Raw genomic sequence first — 22,782 nt, 5'->3', positions numbered from 1 at the left:
TTAACCCATTTTAATGCAAAATAAAAATGAAAAGGTAAACTACAAATGCAGGAAACAAGGAAAAAATGCCGAAAATAAATAACAGGTCAGTCAGCATCTGTGAAAAAGACATGTTATAATTAATGGAGAAGCTCAGCAAGTCAGGCAGCATCTGTGGAGAAAGAAACAGAGTTAACGTTTCAGGTCGAAGACCATTCGTCAGAACTGGAAGATGTTAAAAGAGTTATAGTATTTGAGCAAGTAAAGAACCAAGGAAAGGGGGAGGGGGGAAGGAAAGAACAAAAGGATGATAGGGTGGAGGGCACGAGTGATTAAATGACAAAAGGGATGATGATGTAAGGCAAGGAAAGTGGTAATGGGACAGGTTAAGAAACAAAAGTTATTGAAATCAATGTTGAGTCCGGAAGGTTGTAGAGTCCATAACTACTGCTCCCATTTTTTCATGATGTGGAGATGCCGGTGAGGGACTGGGGTTGACAATTGTAAACAATTTTACAACACCAAGTTATAGTCCAACAAATTTATTTTAAATTCCACAAGCTTTCGGAGGCTTCCTCCTTCCTCAGGTGAATGGTGTGGAAATGACATTTTCGAATCCTTCGCATTTGAAAATCACAGAACAATGCCTGGTGATTACTGCCCGTTGCCAAGGCAATCACAGTGAGCAGACAGAAAGGTGTCACCTAAAAGGCCACCGAATATACAAACCCCCAAAACAAAAGAGAGAGAGAAGGAAGACAGTCAATGACCCGTTATATTAAAAACAGATAACATTTGTTCGCTGGTGGGGTTACGTGTAGTGTGACATGAACCCAAGATCCCGGTTGAGGCCGTCCTCATGGGTGTGGAACTTGGCTATCAATTTCTGCTCGACGATTTTGCGTTGTCGTGTGTCTCGAAGGCCGCCTTGGAGTATGCTTACCCGAAGGTCGGTGGCTGAATGTCCATGACTGCTGAAGTGTTCCCCGACAGGGAGAGAACCCTCCTGTTTGGCGATTGTTGCGCGGTGTCCGTTCATCCGTTGTCGCAGCGTCTGCATGGTCTCGCCAATGTACCATGCTCTGGGGCATCCTTTCCTGCAACGTATGAGGTAGGCAACGTTGGCCGAGTCACAGGAGTATGAACCGTGCACCTGGTGGGTGGTGTCCTCTCGTGTGATGGTGGTATCTGTGTCGATGATCTGGCATGTCTTGCAGAGGTTACCGTGGCAGGGTTGTGTGGTGTCGTGGACGCTGTACTCCTGAAAGCTGGGTAATTTGCTGCGAACGATGGTTTGTTTGAGGTTGGGTGGCTGTTTAAAGGCGAGTAGTGGAGGTGTGGGGATGGCCATAGCGAGGTGTTCGTCATCATTGATGACATGTTGAAGGCTGCGGAGAACATGGCGTAGTTTCTCCGCTCTGTGGAAGTACTGGACGACGAAGGGTACTCTGTTGGTTGCGTCCCGTGTTAGTCTTCTGAGGAGGTCTACGCAATTTTTCGCTGTGGCCCGTCGGAACTGTCGATCGATGAGTCGAGCATCATATCCTGTTCTTACGAGGGCGTCTTTCAGTGTCTGTAGGTGTCCATCGCGTTCCTCCTTGTCTGAGCAGACCCTGTGTATTCGCAGGGCCTGTCCATAGGGGATGGCCTCTTTGACGTGGTTAGGGTGGAAGCTGGAAAAGTGGAGCATCGTGAGGTTGTCCGTGGGCTTGCGGTAGAGTGAGGTGCTGAGGTGCCCGTCTTTGATGGAGATTCGTGTGTCCAAGAAAGAAGCTGATTCTGAGGAGTAGTCCATGGTGAGCTTGATGGTGGGATGGAACTTGTTGATGTTATCGTGTAGTCTCTTTAGTGATTCCTCACCGTGGGTCCATAGAAAGAAAATGTCGTCGATGTATCTGGTGTATAGTGTTGGTTGGAGGTCCTGTGATGTGAAGAAGTCGTGCTCGAACTTGTGCATGAAAATGTTGGCGTATTGGGGTGCGAATTTGGTGTCCATGGCTGTTCCGTGTGTTTGGGTAAAGAACTGGTTGTCGAAGGTGAAGACATTGTGATCCAGGATAAAGCGGATGAGTTGTAGGATGGCGTCTGGAGATTGGCTGTTGTTGGTGTTGAGTATTGATGCTGTCGCAGCGATGCCGTCATCGTGGGGGATACTGGTGTAGAGTGCCGAGACGTCCATCGTGGTGAGAAGTGTTCCTGGTTCAACAGGTCCGTGGGTACTGAGTTTTTGTAGAAAGTCTGCAGTGTCGCGACAGAAGATGGGGGTTCCCTGCACGATGGGTTTCAGGATGCCCTCGATGTACTGGACAACCAGGAACACTACAGACGGTTACCCACAGACCCGACCAAAGAACACACCCATCAGCTCAACAAACTGATAAAGACCTTCGATCCAGACCTTCAAAACATCCTACGCACTCTCATCCCACGTACTCCCCGCGTGGGAGACTTCTACTGCTTCCCAAAGATACACAAAGCCAACACACCCGGTCGTCCTATCGTATCAGGCAACGGAACCCTGTGTGAGAACCTCTCTGGATACATCGAGGGCATCCTGAAACCCATCGTGCAGGGAACCCCCAGCTTCTGTCATGACACTACAGACCTCCTACAAAAACTCAGCACCCACGGACCAGTTGAACCAGGAACACTCCTCACCACGATGGACGTTTCGGCACTCTACACCAGTATCCCCCACGATGACGGCATCCCTGCGACAGCCTCAGTACTCAACACCAACAACAGCCAATCTCCAGACGCCATCCTACAACTCATCCGCTTTATCCTGGATCACAATGTCTTCACCTTCGACAACCAGTTCTTTACCCAAACACACGGAACAGCCATGGACACCAAATTCGCACCCCAATACGCCAACATTTTCATGCACAAGTTCGAGCACGACTTCTTCACTGCACAGGACCTCCAACCAACACTATACACCAGATACATCGACGACATTTTCTTTCTATGGACCCACGGTGAGGAATCACTAAAGAGACTACACGATAACATCAACAAGTTCCATCCCACCATCAAGCTCACCATGGACTACTCCTCAGAATCAGCTTCTTTCTTGGACACACGAATCTCCATCAAAGACGGGCACCTCAGCACCTCACTCTACCGCAAGCCCACGGACAACCTCACGATGCTCCACTTTTCCAGCTTCCACCCTAACCACGTCAAAGAGGCCATCCCCTATGGACAGGCCCTGCGAATACACAGGGTCTGCTCAGACGAGGAGGAACGCGATGGACACCTACAGACACTGAAAGACGCCCTAGTAAGAACGGGATATGATGCTCGACTCATCGATCGACAGTTCCGACGGGCCACAGCGAAAAATTGCGTAGACCTCCTCAGAAGACTAACACGGGACGCAACCAACAGAGTACCCTTCGTCGTCCAGTACTTCCCCGGAGCAGAGAAACTATGCCATGTTCTCCGCAGCCTTCAACATGTCATCAATGATGACGAACACCTCGCTATGGCCATCCCCACACCTCTACTACTCGCCTTTAAACAGCCACCCAACCTCAAACCATCGTTCGCAGCAAATTACCCAGCTTTCAGGAGAACAGCGTACACGACACCACACAACCCTGCCACGGTAACCTCTGCAAGACATGCCAGATCATCGACACAGATACCACCATCACACGAGAGGACACCACCCACCAGGTGCACGGTTCATACTCCTGTGACTCGGCCAACGTTGTCTACCTCATACGTTGCAGGAAAGGATGCCCCAGAGCATGGTACATTGGCGAGACCATGCAGACAGTGCGACAACGGATGAACGTACACCGCGCAACAATCGCCAAACAGGAGGGTTCTCTCCCTGTCGGGGAACACTTCAGCAGTCATGGACATTCAGCCACCGACCTTCGGGTAAGCGTACTCCAAGGCGGCCTTCGAGACACACGACAACGCAAAATCGTCGAGCAGAAATTGATAGCCAAGTTCCGCACCCATGAGGACGGCCTCAACCGGGATCTTGGGTTCACGTCACACTACACGTAACCCCACCAGCGAACAAATGTTATCTGTTTTTAATATAACGGGTCATTGACTGTCTTCCTTCTCTCTTTTTTTGGGGGGTTTGTATATTCGGTGGCCTTTTAGGTGACACCTCTCTGTCTGCTCACTGTGATTGCCTTGGCAACGGGCAGTAATCACCAGGCATTGTTCTGTGATTTTCAAATGCGAAGGATTCGAAAATCTCATTTCCACACCATTCACCTGAGGAAGGAGGAAGCCCCATTTTTTCAGTCAGCTAGTGCTGGTAATGGTTCTGCTGCTGCCATTTACAGCTGCTACTGATCAATCTTTTGTTTCTTAACTTGTCCCATTACCACCTTTTTTGCCTTGTAAGCAATCTTACAACACCAGGTTATAGTCCAACAGTTTTATTTGAAAATCACAAGCTTTCAGAGTTTACCTCCTTCGTCAGCTCCGAAAGCTTGTGATTTTCAAATAAAACTGTTGGACAATAACCTGGTGTTGTAAGATTGCTTACATTTGTCCACCCCAGTCCATCACCGGCATCTCCACATCATTTCTTGCCTTGCACCATTATCCCTTTTGTCACTTAATCACTTGTGCCCTCCACCATATTAGAGACCGTCCCTCCCTCCCCACTTTCCCTGTGTCTGTACTTGCTCAAATACTTTAACTCTTTTAACATCTTCCAGTTCTGACGAAAGGTCTTCCATCTGAAACGTTAACTGTTTCTTTCTCCACAGATGCCTAATTTGCTGAGCTTCTCCAGCATTTTCTGTTTTTATTTAAGATTTCCAGCATCTGCAGTATTTTGCTTTTGATATTATAATTAATGTTTAGGTCCATGACATTAATCAAATCTGAAGCGTGAAACAAAAGCCAGCACTTTTTATTAAAAAGGAGAAAAGAGGAATGAGGAAGAGAACTGACATACACAAATCAGAGAGAGATCTACAATCAGCTCAGTAGAGGGCTACTACATGATATAGACATCATCAGTGAGATGATGCAGAGAAATATAGCAACCAAAAGAATGTACAAATGGCAGGAAACACACGGAAGAGGTCCACACAAACAGAATGTGAGAAATCAAGGAACAACAGAGAGAAAAACACAAACTGCAAATGCCCGTCTGAAATTAAAACAGAAAATGTAAACGATACACCAATGGCAGAACCATCAGACATGAGAGAAAAGAAAACAAGTCCACACCACAGACTCACACGCCGGACAGCACAGTGCTCTGACAATGGGTCTCCACCACAAATGAAAAGCTGTCTCTCCTCACCCTGGGTACCAACACACCGTTCCCACACCACAAATACTGGTATGAAGAAAATGGAGTTCTCCCTATTTCTCTCTATTGTTCCAAACTTACTAAAATATTTATGATGTGGAGATGCCGGTGATGGACTGGGGTGGACAAATGTAAGGAGTCGCACAACACCAGGTTATAGTCCAACAGCTTTATTTGAAATCACAAGCTTTCGAAGCTTTGCTCCTTCGTCAGGTGCAGTGAGGAGTTGCATAAAGGCACAGCATATATAGTCAGAGAACAATGCCTGGTGATTACAGATAATCTTTCTAACTGCCCTTTATCACACCTCGGCAGACAGATAATCACAGCAATCAAAGGAGTGTTCAAACAGGTTAGTCAGGGAACCATTACATCCAAGAATACTGAGGTGGGGTCACCTGGGGTCAAATGTAGCAGATGCTGGGGTTTGTATTAAAAACAGATAACTTTTTTTTGCTGGAAATCGCAGCAGGTGTATGGAGAACAAGCCAACTACGACTTGAGTCTGGATGACTCTACGTCAGGTGGGGTTACATGTAGCGTGACATGAACCCAAGATCCCGGTTGAGGCCATCCTCATGGGTGCGGAACTTGGCTATCAATTTCTGCTCGACGATTTTGCGTTGTCGTGTGTCTCGAAGGCCGCCTTGGAGAACGCTTACCCAAAGATCGGAGGCTGAATGTCCTTGACTGCTGAAGTGTTCCCCGACTGGAAGGGAACCCTCCTGTCTGGCGATTGTTGTGCAGTGTCCGTTTATCCGTTGTCGCACTGTCTGCATGGTCTCGCCGATGTACCATGCTCAGGGGCATCCTTTCCTGCACCGTATGAGGTAGACAACGTTGGACGAGTCACAGGCGTATGAACCATGTACGTGGTGGGTAGTGTCCTCTCGTGTGATGGTGGTATCTCTGTCGATGATCTGGCATGTCTTGCAGAGGTTGATGTGGCAGGGTTGTGCGGTGTCGTGGACGCTGTTCTCCTGAAAGCTGGGTAATTTGCTGCGAACGATGGTCTGTTTGAGGTTAGGTGGCTGTTTGAAGGCGAGTAGTGGAGGCGTGGGGATGGCCCTAGCGAGGTGTTCGTCGTCATCGATGACATGTTGAAGGCTGCGAAGAACATGGCGTAGTTTCTCCGCTCCGGGGAAATACTGGACGACGAAGGGTACTCTGTTGGTTGTGTCCTGTGTTTGTCTTCTGAGGAGGTCTATGCAATTTTTCGCTGTGGCCCGTCGGAACTGTTGATCGACGAGTCGAGCATCATATCCCTTTCTTATGAGGGCGTCTTTCAGTGTCTGTAGGTGTCCATCGTGTTCCTCCTCGTCTGAGCAGATCCTGTGTATTCTCAGGGCCTGTCCATAGGGGATGGCCTCTTTGATGTGGTTAGGGTGGAAGCTGGAGAAGTGGAGCATCATGAGGTTGTCCGTGGGCTTGCGGTAGAGTGAGGTGCTGAGGTGCCCGTCTTTGATGGAGATTCGTGTGTCCAAGAATGAAACTGATTCTGAGGAGTAGTCCATGGTGAGTTTGATGGTCGGATGGAACTTGTTGATGTTATCGTGTAGTCTCTTCAGTGATTCTTTGCCGTGGGTCCATAGGAAGAAAATGTCGTCGATGTATCTAGTGTATAGCGTTGGTTGGAGGTCCTGTGCAGTGAAGAAGTCGTGCTCGAACTTGTGCATGAAAATGTTGGCGTATTGGGGTGCGAATTTGGTGTCCATGGCTGTTCCGTGTGTTTGGGTAAAGAACTGGTTGTCGAAGGTGAAGACATTGTGATCCAGGATAAAGCGGATGAGTTGTAGGATGGCGTCTGGAGATTGGCTGTTGTTGGTGTTGAGTACTGAGGCTGTCGCAGCGATGCCGTCATCGTGGGGGATACTGGTGTAGAGTGCCGAAACGTCCATCGTGGTGAGGAGTGTTCCTGGTTCAACTGGTCCGTGGGTGCTGAGTTTTTGTAGGAGGTCTGTAGTGTCGTGACAGAAGCTGGGGGTTCCCTGTACGATGGGTTTCAGGATGCCCTCGACATATCCAGAGAGGTTCTCACACAGGGTTCCGTTGCCTGATAGAATAGGACGTCCGGGATTGTTGGCTTTGTGTATCTTTGGGAGGCAGTAGAAGTCTCCCACGTGGGGAGTAAGTGGGATGACAGCGCGTAGGATGCTTTGAAGGTCTGGATCGAAGATCTTGATCCGTTTGTTGAGCTGGTGGGTGTGTTCTTTGGTCGGATCTGCGGGTAACTGTCTGTAGTGTTCCTGGTTGTCCAGTTGTCGGTATGCTTCTTTGCAATAGTCCGTTCTGTATGACGATGGCTCCTCGTTTGTCCACTGGTTTGCTGACGATGTTGCGGTTGGTCTTGAGAGCGTCGATGGCGTTGCGTTGTGCTCGGGTGACATTCTGGACTGTCTTGTGAGTGCGGCTGACGCATCTCCTGACAGCTTGAGCATACACGTCAAGCTTAGGGCAGCGACCCTCCGGAGGGGTCCAATTTGAATCTTTCTTCTTCGGTCTGCTGTTCCGGATCGTTGATTGTCTCATTGGGTTCGCTGCTGACATCTTGGGATTTGTGGAAGAATTCCCGGAGCCTCATTCTCCTGATGAATTCCTCTGTGTCCGCCGCGAGACCGATGGGGTCCATTTTGGTGGTGGGGCAGAAATTGAGCCCTCGGCTGAGAACTTCGATTTCGTCTGGTTGAAGGGTGTGGTCGGACAAGTTGACGATGGACTTCCCTGTGGTTGCAACCGTGGTACCGGGGGAGGCTTGGTTGCTGCTGGTGGTGATGCCGAGTTTCTCAAGCTTCCTGCTTTTGGTTTGCATGTAGGTAGCGTAATTCCGTTGCCTCGTCTGTTTGGCGGTGTCTTGTAGCTGGTCTGCTTTGATTGCTGTGATTATCTGTCTGCCGAGGTGTGATAAAGGGCAGTTAGAAAGATTATCTGTAATCACCAGGCATTGTTCTCTGACTATATATGCTGTGCCTTTATGCAACTCCTCACTGCACCTGACGAAGGAGCAAAGCTCCGAAAGCTTGTGATTTCAAATAAAGCTGTTGGACTATAACCTGGTGTTGTGCGACTCCTTACATTTGTCCACCCCAGTCCATCACCGGCATCTCCACATCATGGCTACTATTGACACCACAAACTGCCGGCTCCAAGTGGAGAGGATCTCCAAGAAGATCGCGCATATCGACACAGATATCAAGTTACTACAGAGCTGCAAGAAAGCAGACAAGATCCCGAAAGGACTACAGATCACGAACCCACTCAAGTCGACATACAACACAGACTACGCAGAGAGACTCTGCCTTCGTACTGCTCGCACACTCCGCAACCATCTCGTACACCAGCTCTACAGCATACACCGCAACCTCGAAACCAAGATAGAGTCCATACTCTCAACCTGTGCTCAGGACACAGCAGACCAGCTACGAGGCACCGCCAAACAGACGAGGCAACGGAATTACGCTACCTACATGCAAACCAAGAGCAGGAAGCTTGAGAAACTTGGCATCACCACCAGCAGCAACCAAGCCTCCCCCGGTACCATGGTTGCAACCACAGGGAAGTCCATCATCAACTTGTCCGACCACACCCTTCAACCAGACGAAATCGAAGTTCTCAGCCGAGGGCTCAATTTCTGCCCCACCACCAAAATGGACCCCATCGATCTCGCGGCGGACACAGAGGAATTCATCAGGAGAATGAGGCTCCGGGAATTCTTCCACAAATCCCAAGATGTCAGCAGCGAACACAATGAGACAATCAACGATCCGGAACAGCAGACAGAGGGATCCGCGGTACGGCAACCGAAGAAGAAAGATTCAAATTGGACCCCTCCGGAGGGTCGCTGCCCTAAGCTTGACATGTATGCTCAAGCTGTCAGGAGATGCGTCAACGCCAGATTCATCAGCCGCACTCACAAGACAGTCCAGAATGTCACCCGAGCACAACGCAACGCCATCAACGCTCTCAAGACCAACCGCAACATCGTCAGCAAACCAGCGGACAAAGGAGGAGCCATCGTCACACAGAACAGAACGGACTATTACAAAGAAGCATACCGACAACTGGACAACCAGGAACACTACAGACGGTTACCCGCAGATCCGACCAAAGAACACACCCACCAGCTCAACAAACGGATCAAGACCTTCGATCCAGACCTTCAAAGCATCCTACACGCTGTCATCCCATGTACTCCCCGCGTGGGAGACTTCTACTGCCTCCCAAAGATACACAAAGCCAACACACCCAGACGTCCTATCGTATCAGGCAACGGAACCCTGTGTGAGAACCTCTCTGGATACATCGAGGGCATCCTGAAACCCATCGTACAGGGAACCCCCAGCTTCTGTCGCGACACTACAGACTTCCTACAAAAACTCAGCACCCTTGGACCAGTTGAACAAGGAACACTCCTCACCACGATGATCGTTTCGGCACTCTACACCAGTATCCCCCACGATGACAGCATCGCTGCGACAGCCTCAGTACTCAACACCAACAACAGCCAATCTCCAGACGCCATCCTACAACTCATCCGCTTCATCCTGGATCATAATGTCTTCACCTTCGACAACCAGTTCTTTACCCAAACATACGGAACAGCCATGGACACCAAATTCGCACCCCAATACGCCAACATTTTCATGCACAAGTTCGAGCACGACTTCTTCACTGCACAGGACCTCCAACCAACGCTATACACTAGATACATCGACGACATTTTCTTCCTGTGGACCCACAGCAAAGAATCACTGAAGAGACTACACGATAACATCAACAAGTTCCATCCGACCATCAAACTCACCATGGACTACTCCTCAGAATCAGTTTCATTCTTGAACACACGAATCTCCATCAAAGACGGGCACCTCAGCACCTCACTCTACCGCAAGCCCACGGACAACCTCATGATGCTCCACTTCTCCAGCTTCCACCCTAACCACGTCAAAAAGGCCATCCCCTATGGACAGGCCCTGAGAATACACAGGATCTGCTCAGACGAGGAGGAACGCGATGGACACCTACAGACACTGAAAGACGCCCTCGTAAGAACGGGATATGACGCTCGACTCGTCGATCGACAGTTCCGACGGGCCACAGCGAAAAATCGCATAGACCTCCTCAGAAGACAAACACGGGACACAACCAACAGAGTACCCTTCGTCGTCCAGTATTTCCCCGGAGCAGAGAAACTACGCCATGTTCTTCGCAGCCTTCAACATGTCATCGATGACGACTAACACCTCGCTAGGGCCATCCCCACGCCTCCACTACTCGCCTTCAAACAGCCACCTAACCTCAAACAGACCATCGTTCGCAGCAAATTACCCAGCTTTCAGGAGAACAGCGTCCACGACACCGCACAACCCTGCCACAGCAACCTCTGCAAGACATGCCAGATCATCGACAGAGATACCACCATCACACGAGAGGACACCACCCACCAGGTACATGGTTCATACTCCTGTGACTCGTCCAACGTTGTCTACCTCATACGGTGCAGGAAAGGATGCCCCGGAGCGTGGTACATCGGCGAGACCATGCAGACACTGCGACAACGGATGAACGGACACTGCACAACAATCGCCAGACAGGAGGGTTCCCTCCCAGTCGGGGAACACTTCAGCAGTCAAGGATATTCAGCCTCCGATCTTCGGGTAAGCATTCTCCAAGACGGCCTTCGAGACACACGACAACGCAAAATCGTCGAGCAGAAATTGATAGCCAAGTTCCGCACCCATGAGGACGGCCTCAACCGGGATCTTGGGTTCATGTCACGCTACATGTAACCCCACCTGACGTAGAGTCATCCAGACTCAAGTCGTAGTTGGCTTGTTCTCCATACACCTGCTGCGATTTCCAGCAAAAAAAAGTTATCTGTTTTTAATACAAACCCCAGCATCTGCTACATTTGACCCCTGGTGACCCCACCTCAGTATTCTTGGATGTGATGGTTCCTTGACTAACCTGTTTGATCACTCTTTTGATTGCTGTGATTATCTGTCTGCCGAGGTGTGATAAAGGGCAGTTAGAAAGATTATCTGTAATCATCAGGCATTGTTCTCTGACTATATATGCTGTGCCTTTATGCAACTCCTCACTGCACCTGACGAAGGAGCAAAGCTCCGAAAGCTTGTGATTTCAAATAAAGCTGTTGGACTATAACCTGGTGTTGTGCGACTCCTTACATAAAATATTTATCTGTCTGGCTTCCGTTTTGATGAAGGACACAAACCTGAAATGTTATAAGACACCTGCCTTTTCTCTTTACAGGTGCTGCTGTGTGTTTCCAGCATTCTCTGTCTTTATTTAAGAAAAGAAAGTCATTATTAGACATCCCTCTTATGTTTAAATAGACAAAATTAGTAAAGTACTGTATTGGCCCAGAAATTGCTGGAGTGGTGCATCTCGTGGGTGCCTTGAATTGGATTTTTTAACCTCACCTTTCTGATCAGATTATTTTTGCGCACAAATTGCTGGAAATGCAAATTGATTCAACACAGCATCTGGGACCTCGTGAACATCGAGTCCAATGATCTATCTCCTTAACCAATGGAATTTAAGGACAGAGAAACAGAGGAAATGTCGGAGAAGGAAATCGGTAGAATTAGAGTCAAATTAGATACAGAAATAGAAATAGAGAGAGTGGATTAAGACAGAGAGAAAAAAGACAGAAAGGAAAAGTAAGAAAAAAATTTTAAATTGTAAAATTTTAAAAACCTCCAAGAACAATCTGCAGGAGTGAGACTACAGTTTCATTGTTCCCTTTCTAGGCCTCCAAGTTGAGTGGCATGTCAGGACCATAAATCACGTTATTAACAGGGTCCTTACGACGTGAATTACCAGTCACAAATGGCTGTGGCGAGATTCATTCGGAAATCCAGCAATTTCAGACAATGAACGTCAATGAGGAGTCTCACGGCGAGATGGTAATTTTTTTGTTTTTGGTGAGGCCTACAGCAAATAGTCCAGCAATATGTGGTGAATCAGAATTCATGGCGTATCTCTTCTTCACCACAAATTGCTGTTTTTTTTACGCACTAATAATGGCGGACACTGTGAGCTTGCCTTTATTTTTCCAGCGATTTCTGAACCAATGTTTCCCATCAAATCTGCTTTTAAAAGGTAATTTGACCGCCAAATCCTTAAAATTGCAGCGTTAGAATTTGCAATTGCAATTTTCAGAATTACATTTCTGAACTCTTTCTTTAGTCTAGAAAAGGGAGGGCATAGCCAGGCATTCTCTCCATACTTAAATCTTTTACACTTTTTATTCCCTGGGCAGTACATCCACGAGCTTGCGATATATCAGCTGATTTGCTGCTATAATGTACCTAGGCAAGTATTGCTGCTCTACTCGTAAATGATCTTCTCATTGACACTCAGCTGCAGCTAATAACTGACGATGCTGCTTCATTTCAGGAACAAATTCTGTACTACCTCTCCCTCCATATACCCTTCCTATTTATACTCAAGGCCACCTCATCAACCTCACCATCTCTCGTGGCCTCTCTATTCCCATGATCTTGATCATCAAGAAGGCTATATCCAACCATTTTCTTGTATTCCTCACCACCACATATACTGGCCTCCTTCAAGCCCATTTCCTTTTGCATTTGTCCCTGTAAAAACACTCCCTCAAGTCGCTTACAACTGCAATCTCAAACTCCCAAATGCCTAACCTTTGACCCTCCATTCGCCACGATACCTCTGCAGCTGTTGATTTGCTCAACCACTCCGTCATCTCCATCTTTGATGGCTCATCCCCAGAAAAACCTTCAGTGTCTCCCTTCCCTTTTGTTTATCCAGTACAAGCCCATCTTCACTTACTCAAGCCCAATTGGCGCCAACTTGATCATACCTGGTGCACAGCTGGCTTAGTCATCCATCACCAGATTTGGCTTGACCACATCAAGCTCTACCACTTCGTCTGCTAAAACTGCCCTACAATTGGATCATTCTGAAATACAAATATAACTCCAGGCTTCTTTTCTCTACTACCAACTGCCTTCTTAAGATCCTCATCCCTGCCCCCTCCACTCTAACAAGTGTGAGGAGCTTATGGATTTCTTTATCACCAAGACAAAGACTCCCTGTTCAGCTACCTCTTCTGCTTTCTTTCCCCTTTCTCTCATCCACTAAGCCAAACCTCCCCCATTCCCCTTCAAATGTAGCCCTGAATGCCCATTTCTCTGCCATCTTTCTCCCCGCCCTCTCTAAACTCATCTCATCCAAGAAATCTACCTCCTGCATGCAAAACCCATTCCCTCTTGACTCCTGGCTCCCTTTGTAGCTGATATTGTAACTGGTTCCCTCTCTTCAAGCCCTGGCCAATTCCCATTCAAAACTGCCATCAATACTACTTCTTCAAAAAAAAATCAATCTTGACCTCTCAATAACTACCGCTCCAGTGGTAGTTCAGTGTCCCTTTCATCTCCAAAGTTCTAGCATATTTTTCACCTCCCAAATCCAAGCCTATCTCTCCTGCAACTCCCAGTCTGAATCCCCCAATCACTTTCCAGACTGCCCTCCCTCCCCCCCCCCCCCAACAACAAAGTGGCTCTAACCAAAGTCATGAATGACTTTGACCATGGTGTGTTATCCCTCCTTGTCCTCCTGATCTCACAGCAGCCTTTGGCATATTCAATCACACCAACTTCATTCAAAATTTCTCCTCTCTTGTTCATCTCCATGGGACAGCCCTCACTTAGTTCCACTCTATCTGATTGAAGCCAAGGCATCTCTAGCAATGTCTTTTACATAGAATTGCATTGAAATTACAACACAATTATAAATTGCACTGTTTATTTGCTATTTCAAATACAATTCAGATTTTACTTTAAAAGCTCTATTTTATGTACTTTTGTGTGCATTTTTTAACTCTAATGCTTTGTGCTAATGTCACATTTCTAGAATATTCTGCATAATATGGATAAAAATGGGGTCAATAATTGAAAAGAACTTGCATTTCTTAGTTTATCACACACCTACATCTGTAAATATTAGTTAACACATTATAACCTCAAATAAGAGGGGTGGCGTATTAAAAAATACACTGAATGCTACCTTCCGATTTATCATTATTTCTTTGATTTGGTCAAATCCGTGTCTTTGATGTAAAGTTAATTGGGGCTCATTTACAACACATGCTCTTCACTCGGAAACTACCCCCTTCCAGTTATTGCGATCAAGGAGGTTTCTTGCCTGCTCTGAGGGTCAAGAGGCGGACCACACGCCATACCGTCTCTCCCTGACTGACGCAGCTTCTTAACGGACAGCACATAATAGTGCAAAAAGAAAGGGTGGGGGTGGAGGCGATGTTTTCATTCCCTCCTGCAATGAAAGAGGAAGGAGGGAGGGAGAGAAGGGGGCGGGGCAGTGGAACGAAGCTGGTAAATGAGGCAACTCCGCTTCGTCTCCTGCCAGCCTTGATCCCGCTGCTTCGCATGCTCACTTGCACTGCGCAGGCGTCGCATTTTGGCGGGCAGCTGTTGTCCGTGTGCTCGCTGAGGCGAGGGAGAGGGAAAGAGAGAAGAGGCAATAAACCCAACTATCGTCGATTGGTAAATGTAAGTATCTAATATCGTCGAAAGGGGATAAGAGATCTGTGTTGTCTTAACTTTTGAAAATGAAATATTTAGATCAAAATGTATTTATCAAATATATTAGGAGAAGCCATAACGGATGAGAAACAGGCGGCTAGTTGAGGATTTATATACATCATAGAATCATACATAACAGAAAGAGGCCATTTGGCTCATTGTGCCTGTGCCAGCTCTTTGAAATTTAGTCCCACTCCCCTGCTCTTTCTCCATAGCCTTGCAATTTTTTTTCCTCTTCAAATCGAGATCCAATTCCCTTTTTACGATTCAATCTACTTTCACCACCCTTTCAGGCAGTGCGTTCCAGATCATAACAACTCGCTGAATAAAAAAATCATTTCTCCACTGCCTTTTTTGCCAATTATTTTAAATCTGTGTCCTCTGGTTACCTACTCTCCTGCCAGTGGAAACAGTTTCTCCCTATCTCATTGAGGATTTGGTTTTCAAATGATGTGAATGGCGACCCAGGTGGAGCTGTGAATATCCAGCAGGACCCAATCGGTTTGAGGAGGCTTTTTTAAGAATAGTGCTGAGGTGAGGAAGTTGAAGAAGAGAATTCCAGAGTACACTGCCTATGGGTGTTGCACATTGGACCCCCCTCTATAGCTGGAAGAGCATACAAATGTACAAATTAAGAGCAGGAGTAGGCCATTTGGCCCCTCGAGCCTGCTCTGCCATTTGATAAGATCATGGCTGCTCTGACTGTGACCTCAACCCTACTTTCCCTTCTACCTACCATAACCTTTGACTCCCTTGTTAATCGGGAATCTATCTAACTCAACCTTAAAAATATTCAATGACCCTGCCTCCACCGCACTCTGGGGAAGGGAGTTCCATAGACTCACGACCCTCTGAGAGAAAACGTTTCTCCTCATCTCCGTCTTGAAATGGGAGACCCCTTATTTTTAAACTGTGGCCCCGAGTTCGAATCTTTCCCACACAGGGAAACATCCTCTCAGCATCTACCCCTTCAAGTCCCCTCAGGATCTTATATGTTTCAATAAGATCACCTCTCATTCTTTTAAACTCCAATGTATACAGGCCCAACTTGTCCAACCTTTCCTCGTAAGCTAACCCCCTCATCCCAGGAATCAGTTGAGTGAACCTTCTTTGAACCGCCTCTAAAGCAATTATGTCCTTTCTTAAATAAAGAGACCAAAACTGCACACAGTATTCTAGATGTGGTCTCACCAATGTCCTGTACAACTGTAGTAAAACATCTCCAGTTTTACATTCCATTTCCCTTGCAATAAATTACAACATTCCATTTGCCTTCCGAATCACTTGCTGTACCTGCATACTAACTTTTTGTGATTCATGTACTAGGACACCCAGATCCCTCTGTACCTCAGAGTTCTGCAATCTCACTCCATTTAAATATACTGGTTTTCTATTCCTCCTGCCAAAGTGGACAAGTTCACATTTTCCCACATGATACTCCATCTGCCAAATTTTTGCCCACTCACTTAACCTATCTATATCCCTTTGCAGAATCCTTATATCCTCTTCACAACTTACTTTCCTACCTACCTTTGTGTCATCAGCAAATTTAGCAACCATACATTCAGTCCCTTCATCCAAGCCATTGATAAAGATTGTAAATAGTTGAGGCCCCAGCACTGATCCCTGTGGTACTCCACTCATTACATCTTGCCAACCTGAAAATGACCCATTTACGACTACTCTCTGTTTCCTGTTAGCTAACCAATTCTTTAACCATGCTAATATGTTACCCCCACACCATAAGCTCTTATTTTGTCTAGTAGTCTTTGATATGGCACCTTGTCAAATGCCTTCTGGAAATCCAAATACACCACATCCACAGGATACCCTCTATCCACATTGCTTGTTACTTCCTCAAAGAACTCTATTAAATTAGTCAAACACGATTTCTCTTTCACAAAGCCGTATTGACTCTGCCTGGTTGCTTTGAGATTTTCTAAGTGCCCTGCATTAGCCCCTTAATAATAGATTCTAGCATTTTCCCTATGACAGATGTTAAGCTAACTGGCCCATAGTTTCCTGCTTTCTGTCTCCCTCCTTTCTTGAATAGAGGAGTTACATTTGCTATTTTCCAATCTGATGGGACCCTTCCAGAATCTAGGGAATTTTGGAAAATTAGTACCAATGTATCTACTATCTCTGCAGCCACTTCTTTTAAGACCCTAGGATGAAGTCCGTCAGGAACTGGGGACTTGTCAGCTTTTAGTTCTAATATTTTTTTAGAACCCTTTCCCTGGTGATTGTAAATGTGGGAGCTGATAGATAGGGTTTGTAAATGTGGGAGCTGATAGATCGGGTTTGGAGAGTTTGGATGGATTGAGGCCATGGAGGGATTTGAAAGCAAAGAAAGACAAGGATTTTGAAATCTATACGAAAAAGGGGACAGAGAGCCAATGGAGAGCAGTAAGGTAGATGTGCAGGAAGGAGAGTGCGAGATAAATCAAGGCTCTTGGTATAAAGGTATCAGGATTTTAGTAGCAGTGGGTGTAGTGGAAGAAAAGCGTTAAAACTTAAAAATAGGGATATTAATTCTCTAAGAATCAAATGTGGGAAACATATCCAGGTATCTACCAACAACAAATCTTCAATCTTAAAACAGTATATTATTATGAGTTATATGTGCATTTAGAACTTTTAATTCCATTTGGTTTGGATTTTTTCCCTTTTAAAATAGATGAGTTGTGATAGACTTTGCCATAAATTTCCATTTATTCTTCCATATTTGACTCATTTACTACTTATCAGAAACGGCTGATTGTAGAAATTGGCTTTGCTTTAAAATAAAAGACCAGATGCTCAGCCAATGATTTAAAACAGAAAAACTGTGAACTACTTTCCTGTATCTTAACTGGATAGCGAGCAGAGCCTTGAGATTCTGCTTAGTGTATTTGGTTCACATTGAGACAGCTATTCAGTTGTACAATTTCTCCTTTGTGTAAGGTTGCATCATGCTCAGAATCAGCAGATTCAAATGTCCCATGCTCAAGTGCACTGCTCCCTGAAGAATTGTAAATTTGAATTTGTTGATTAAACCCTGACTTCCCTTTATTTGCAGGTCTGTATGGGTTGATTACTCTCTATACAATAACCGAGATTCAGAGCTTAGTACAGGTTAGGAACACATCAACTGAGAGCTGAGCCAATGCCGTGTGGTTTCAAATATCATTAACTGCTGTCTATTCCACGCTTACATTCACTATATTACTCACACTATCACCTCTGCTTACCGTGAATGCTGCCAGCCAGCTTCAGTACAACAACTGAACTGTAGAAGTAATGTGAGGAGTGATTTACTGGAAGTCAGATTGTGAAATTACCCACTGCTGCTGAAATGTATGATCACAAATAATTCTAAGGGGTTTGGGTACAGAGTTTAAATTGCTCCATATCAGTCTGCTCCCCCAGTGTTGAATGTAAGTCAGTGCTTATATGCAACTAATAATCATATATGTTATAGGATATGTGGAGACATTGCATAGTTCCAGCATTACTACAGTACCATCAACCACATCAAGCATAAAGCTGCAAGGACACTAACTCACTGAGTTAAAACATGGGGATAATATTTGGACTGATTGGTAAGTATGACTTTTAAGAATGTATCCAAAAAATCCTGAATATATACCTAAACCTTGAATTATATGAAGAGCAAGCTATTGTGGTGATCTGTTGAGATATATTTGTTGTAAACCAAAGATGTTACATTGTGTTTGTTCTGTGGCTCCACCAACCTCTTGGTGGCAGTGGTGTATAGAGCAGAAGGAGATATGAAGGGAAGGAAACAAATGGCTCGCTTCATTGGAGAGTAACTATCTTTACAAAAAATTATCTGCAAAGATTAGAGGCTCAATTTTGCAAAACAAGCTAGCTAGTGCCAACAGGGGGGGAAGGACGTTAATCTTTGAAATGGGAGTCACTTGCTTAACTTGAATATGCTACTGACAGACGAAAAGCTTACCCAGAGCACTTGTCCTATGTCAAAATTTGCTGAGCAACATAAAATCTAGTGAAGTAGCAACTTTAAAAGGGCTTCAGTTTGCCATTAAAAGGAAAGTTGAATTAGTGGCAGAAAAGTGAATTAATTCTTCACAATGGCATCGCGGAGATGTGTGGGCAACAGTGCAAGTATATTTAGCCTGCTAATCCGACAGGCTGGCCTAATTTATTTGTTTTCTTATTAACGGCACCTGGGCAGTGCCAGCTCTGCGTGCCAAGTGAGTGAGAGTGTGAAGTCAGCACAGTCACAATGGCAGTATGCTAAGACTGATAGACAAAGCAGAGATGCATCATTTACCACCTTCATCTGACATCTCTTTCATCGCATGATTTGATGCTAAATGGCTGGAGGCCCTGCTGCAGGATGTGCACCAAAGAAGGTTGATCCTAATTGGGGCTGAAGGGCCCCTTCTGGTAAAAGCACAGATGCAAACTGCATGGTGGGAAGTCGACGATTGAGCAATGCAATCACCTAGATCCCTCTGATCTGTTTGTAAATGAGGAAGTGCTTTTCTTGATATCAGGAGGCAGGCAAAGATAAACGTGCTCCTCACTTTTGCACAAATTTGCTGTGGAGCCGATGAACAAATTTTAAAAATTCATTTTTAGAATGTGGGCGTTGCTAGCAATGCTGGCAGTTATTATCCATCCCTTGTAGCCCTGAGAAGGAGGTAGCCGGTTTGCTTGCTAGGCCACTTCAGAGGAAGTTAAGAGTCAACCATGTTGGTATGGGACTGGAGTCACATATAGGCCAGGTAAGGACGGCATTGAACCATTTGGGTTTTTATGACAATCGACAGCTTCATTTACTGATACCAGTTTTGTTTTCAAGATTTTTTTAAACTAATTTCAAATCTCCAACTGTCATAGTGAGATTTGAACTCAGTTCCCTGGATTATTAGTCCAGGCCTCAAGATTACTAGTCCAGTAACATAACTGCTACACTTTATGCTAGGTGTCTACAGAAATTTACTGCCAGAGCCAACGACCAATAAATCTTCGATCTTAAAACAGCTCATTAATATCTGAAGATATGTGTGTTTAGATCTTTAAATTGCATTTGATTTAGATTTCTTTTTCCTTTAACATAGATGGGTTGTGACAGACTTTGCCATAACTTTCCATTTATTTTTCCATATTTGGCTCATTTACTACTTATCAGAAAAGACTGATTGTAGAAAAAGGCTCTGCTTTAAAATAAATGGTCCAGAGCTCAGCTAATGATTTAAAGCAAAGACTGTAAACTACTTTCCTGTATCTTTACTGTGGACAGTGGGCAGAACCTTGGGATTCTGCTCAGTGTGCCTGGTTCACATTGAGACAGATGTACAAATTCTCCTTTACATAAAGTTGCTTCTTACTTGCATTAAAATCAGCAGATTCAAATATTTTATGTTCAAGGGAGCTGGCTCCCTGGATCATTGTGAATTTGAATTTGTTGATTAAACCCTGACTTCCCAACCATTTTCAGGTCTGTATCGATACCTAGCATATAACCTGAAATAAAAACCGAAAATGCTGCAAATACTCAGCAGATCAGGCAGCATCTGAGGAGAGAGAAACAAAGTTAACGTTTCAGGTCGATGACCTGTCGTCAGAACTGGAAAAAGTAAATATTTAACATTTTTAAACAAGTACAGAGCCAGGGAAAGGGGGTGGGAGAAAGGGAGGGGGGGAAAGAGCAAAAGGTTAGGTCTGTGAGAGTGGGGAAAGACTCCTGGTCAAAGAAGTGGGCGCAGAGGTGATGGCGACGGAAGAAGAGCTCAGCATCGTATTGAGCTCGAAATTCATTGAGATGGGTGCGTTAGGGGATGAAGCTGAGGCCTTTGCTGAGGACTGATCGTTTGGGATCAGAGAGGGGAAGGTCAGAGGGGATAGTGATGGGGAGGGTGAGAGTGGAAGGAGGGATTGGGTCAGAGGAAAGTGATGGGGAAGAAGGATTAGGAGGGGCACTGGTATCTAAGAGTTGTTGAAGCTTGCGGTCCTTGACACCTGAAAGGAAGAAAAAAGTATTTTTGTTATAGCACTGGATAAGGCGAAGGATGAAATGAAACTGCGGACCAGGACAATTCTGAAATAGAGTGAGTTGGTGCTGCTGAAGAGAGAAGTCGTGAGCATGCATGTGGCAGCGCATGGTGTTGAGCATGGATCTCAGGAAGCGGTGAGAGCAGTAGTTCGAGGACCGCTGAATATCATGGAGCTATCTGTAATCGTGGGTCAATCTGAAACGTGAAGGGTGGAATTTAAGTTGGAATCCACATGGAATAAGTCGGCGCCGGAGACAGTTGCTGAGGAAAGAGATGTGGCTGCGAAAGCAAGTTTTCGTCACTACCTGATCAAACACGAGAAGGGAAACAGAAAGCAATGACGGTGAACAAGGTAATAATTTCAGATCATAACCACTGCTCCCATTTTTTTTTGGACAGCAGCTGCTGGTAATGGTTCTGCTGTTGCCATTTATAGCTCCTCGAGATCTATCTTTTATTTCTTTACTTGTCTCATTACCACCCCTTTGCCTTGCACCATCGTCCCTTTTGAGATTTAATCACTCCTGCCCGCCACCCTATCACAGACCTTCCCTTTAGTTTTTTACTCCTCTCCCCTTCTTCCCCCTGTCCCAGGCTACGTACTTGCTTAAAAACTGTTAAATGTTTACATTTTTCCACTTCTGACGAAAGGGCATTGACCTGAAACATTAACTCTGTTTCTATCTCCACAGATGCTGCCTAACTTGAGTATTTCCATCATTTTCTGTTTTTAATTCAGATTTCCAGCATCCGCAATATTTTGCTTTTGATTTGCATGTAGTCTGCATTATTTGAACGGGAAGCAACAATGGCTAGATGGCACTTAGGAGAACTGAGCTTTCTTCTGCATCAATGACTGCTGACCCACTGAGAAACCCCGGAGAAGCAGAGGAGTGCCTCAGGCTGGAAACCTGAGCTATATAGGGAACTCCCATACCCTCTGGGAGATACTGCAGATGGAGTTGCCTGCCAGTTCTTTTTACATAGAATTACAGAGATTATAACACAGAAACAAGCCATGTTGGTGTTTATTTTCTATGCGAGCAGTGGTTCTAATCCCATGTGCCCGCCCGGTTCTCGTATCCTTTTATTTATTGTTCCTTCAATCACCTAACCTATTTTTGCACACATTACCATGCCAAAGTTGTACATCACACTTCTTTTGCAGACGGAGGTGCAAGTCGAGGAGCATCTAACAGATGCTCAGATTTCTGTCCCCCATGCCTCCCATTTGAAATTCTCATCCTCATGTTTAAATCCCTTCATGGCCTTGTCCTTCTCTATCTCTGTAACCTCTTCCATTCTTAAAACCTCCCCCACCCCCGAACTCTACGTTCTTCTGACTCTGGCTTCTTGTCCATTCCCCCCCTCCCATTCGCCCAACCATTGGCAGCCATGCCTTCAGCCATCTAGGTCCCATTCTCTGCAATTTTCTCCTTAAACCCCTCTGCCTCTACCTTTCTCTTCTCATTTAAGATGCTTCTTAAAACCCATCTCTTTGGTCACCCCTTCTAATATTTCCTTCTTTGACTCATTATCCATCATATCTCTGTGAAAGAGCCTTGGGACATTTTTGCTACATTAAAGGTGATATACAAATATAAGTTGTTGCTGAAATGTGTTGCATTCTACACTGGAGGGGAAAAAAATCACTAAATAAATTTTATGATTATTTTCCTTTTTTTTTCTAGTGGGATTCATCCTGTTGTCCCAACTGCAAATGAGTAAGTCACAGTATTACTGCCAAATGCAAGAGCGTATCTCAGTAGTCCATTTGCCTAAAAAGTTGTAACCTATTAAGCAATCACCTTCTCAATAAAAACTGTATGTCGAATACCGTATTTAGATTTGTAAAAAAATATTTTGAATAATTCTG

The 22,782-nt window shown here is 45.5% G+C and overlaps 1 protein-coding gene across 1 annotated transcript in view; it reads left to right on the top strand.

Annotated features, from left to right (window-relative positions):
- Window positions 1-8,391: 8,391 nt before the first annotated feature.
- The window catches only part of LOC137344650 (chitinase-3-like protein 1), a 41,439-nt gene continuing 27,048 nt past the window's right edge, over window positions 8,392-22,782 (top strand). The window contains exons 1-4 of the mRNA XM_068007773.1: window positions 8,392-8,812; window positions 17,939-17,994; window positions 21,646-21,679; window positions 22,598-22,630. Coding sequence (XP_067863874.1) covers window positions 8,392-8,812; window positions 17,939-17,994; window positions 21,646-21,679; window positions 22,598-22,630 — 544 coding nt within the window. The remainder of the gene's footprint in view (window positions 8,813-17,938; window positions 17,995-21,645; window positions 21,680-22,597; window positions 22,631-22,782) is intronic.

Source organism: Heptranchias perlo, chromosome 27, assembly GCF_035084215.1.
Source record: "Heptranchias perlo isolate sHepPer1 chromosome 27, sHepPer1.hap1, whole genome shotgun sequence".
In the NCBI taxonomy this organism is placed as follows: Eukaryota; Metazoa; Chordata; class Chondrichthyes; order Hexanchiformes; family Hexanchidae; genus Heptranchias; species Heptranchias perlo.
The sequence above is the reverse complement of the archived record's forward strand: the minus strand, read 5'-3'. Positions and strand labels throughout refer to the sequence as shown.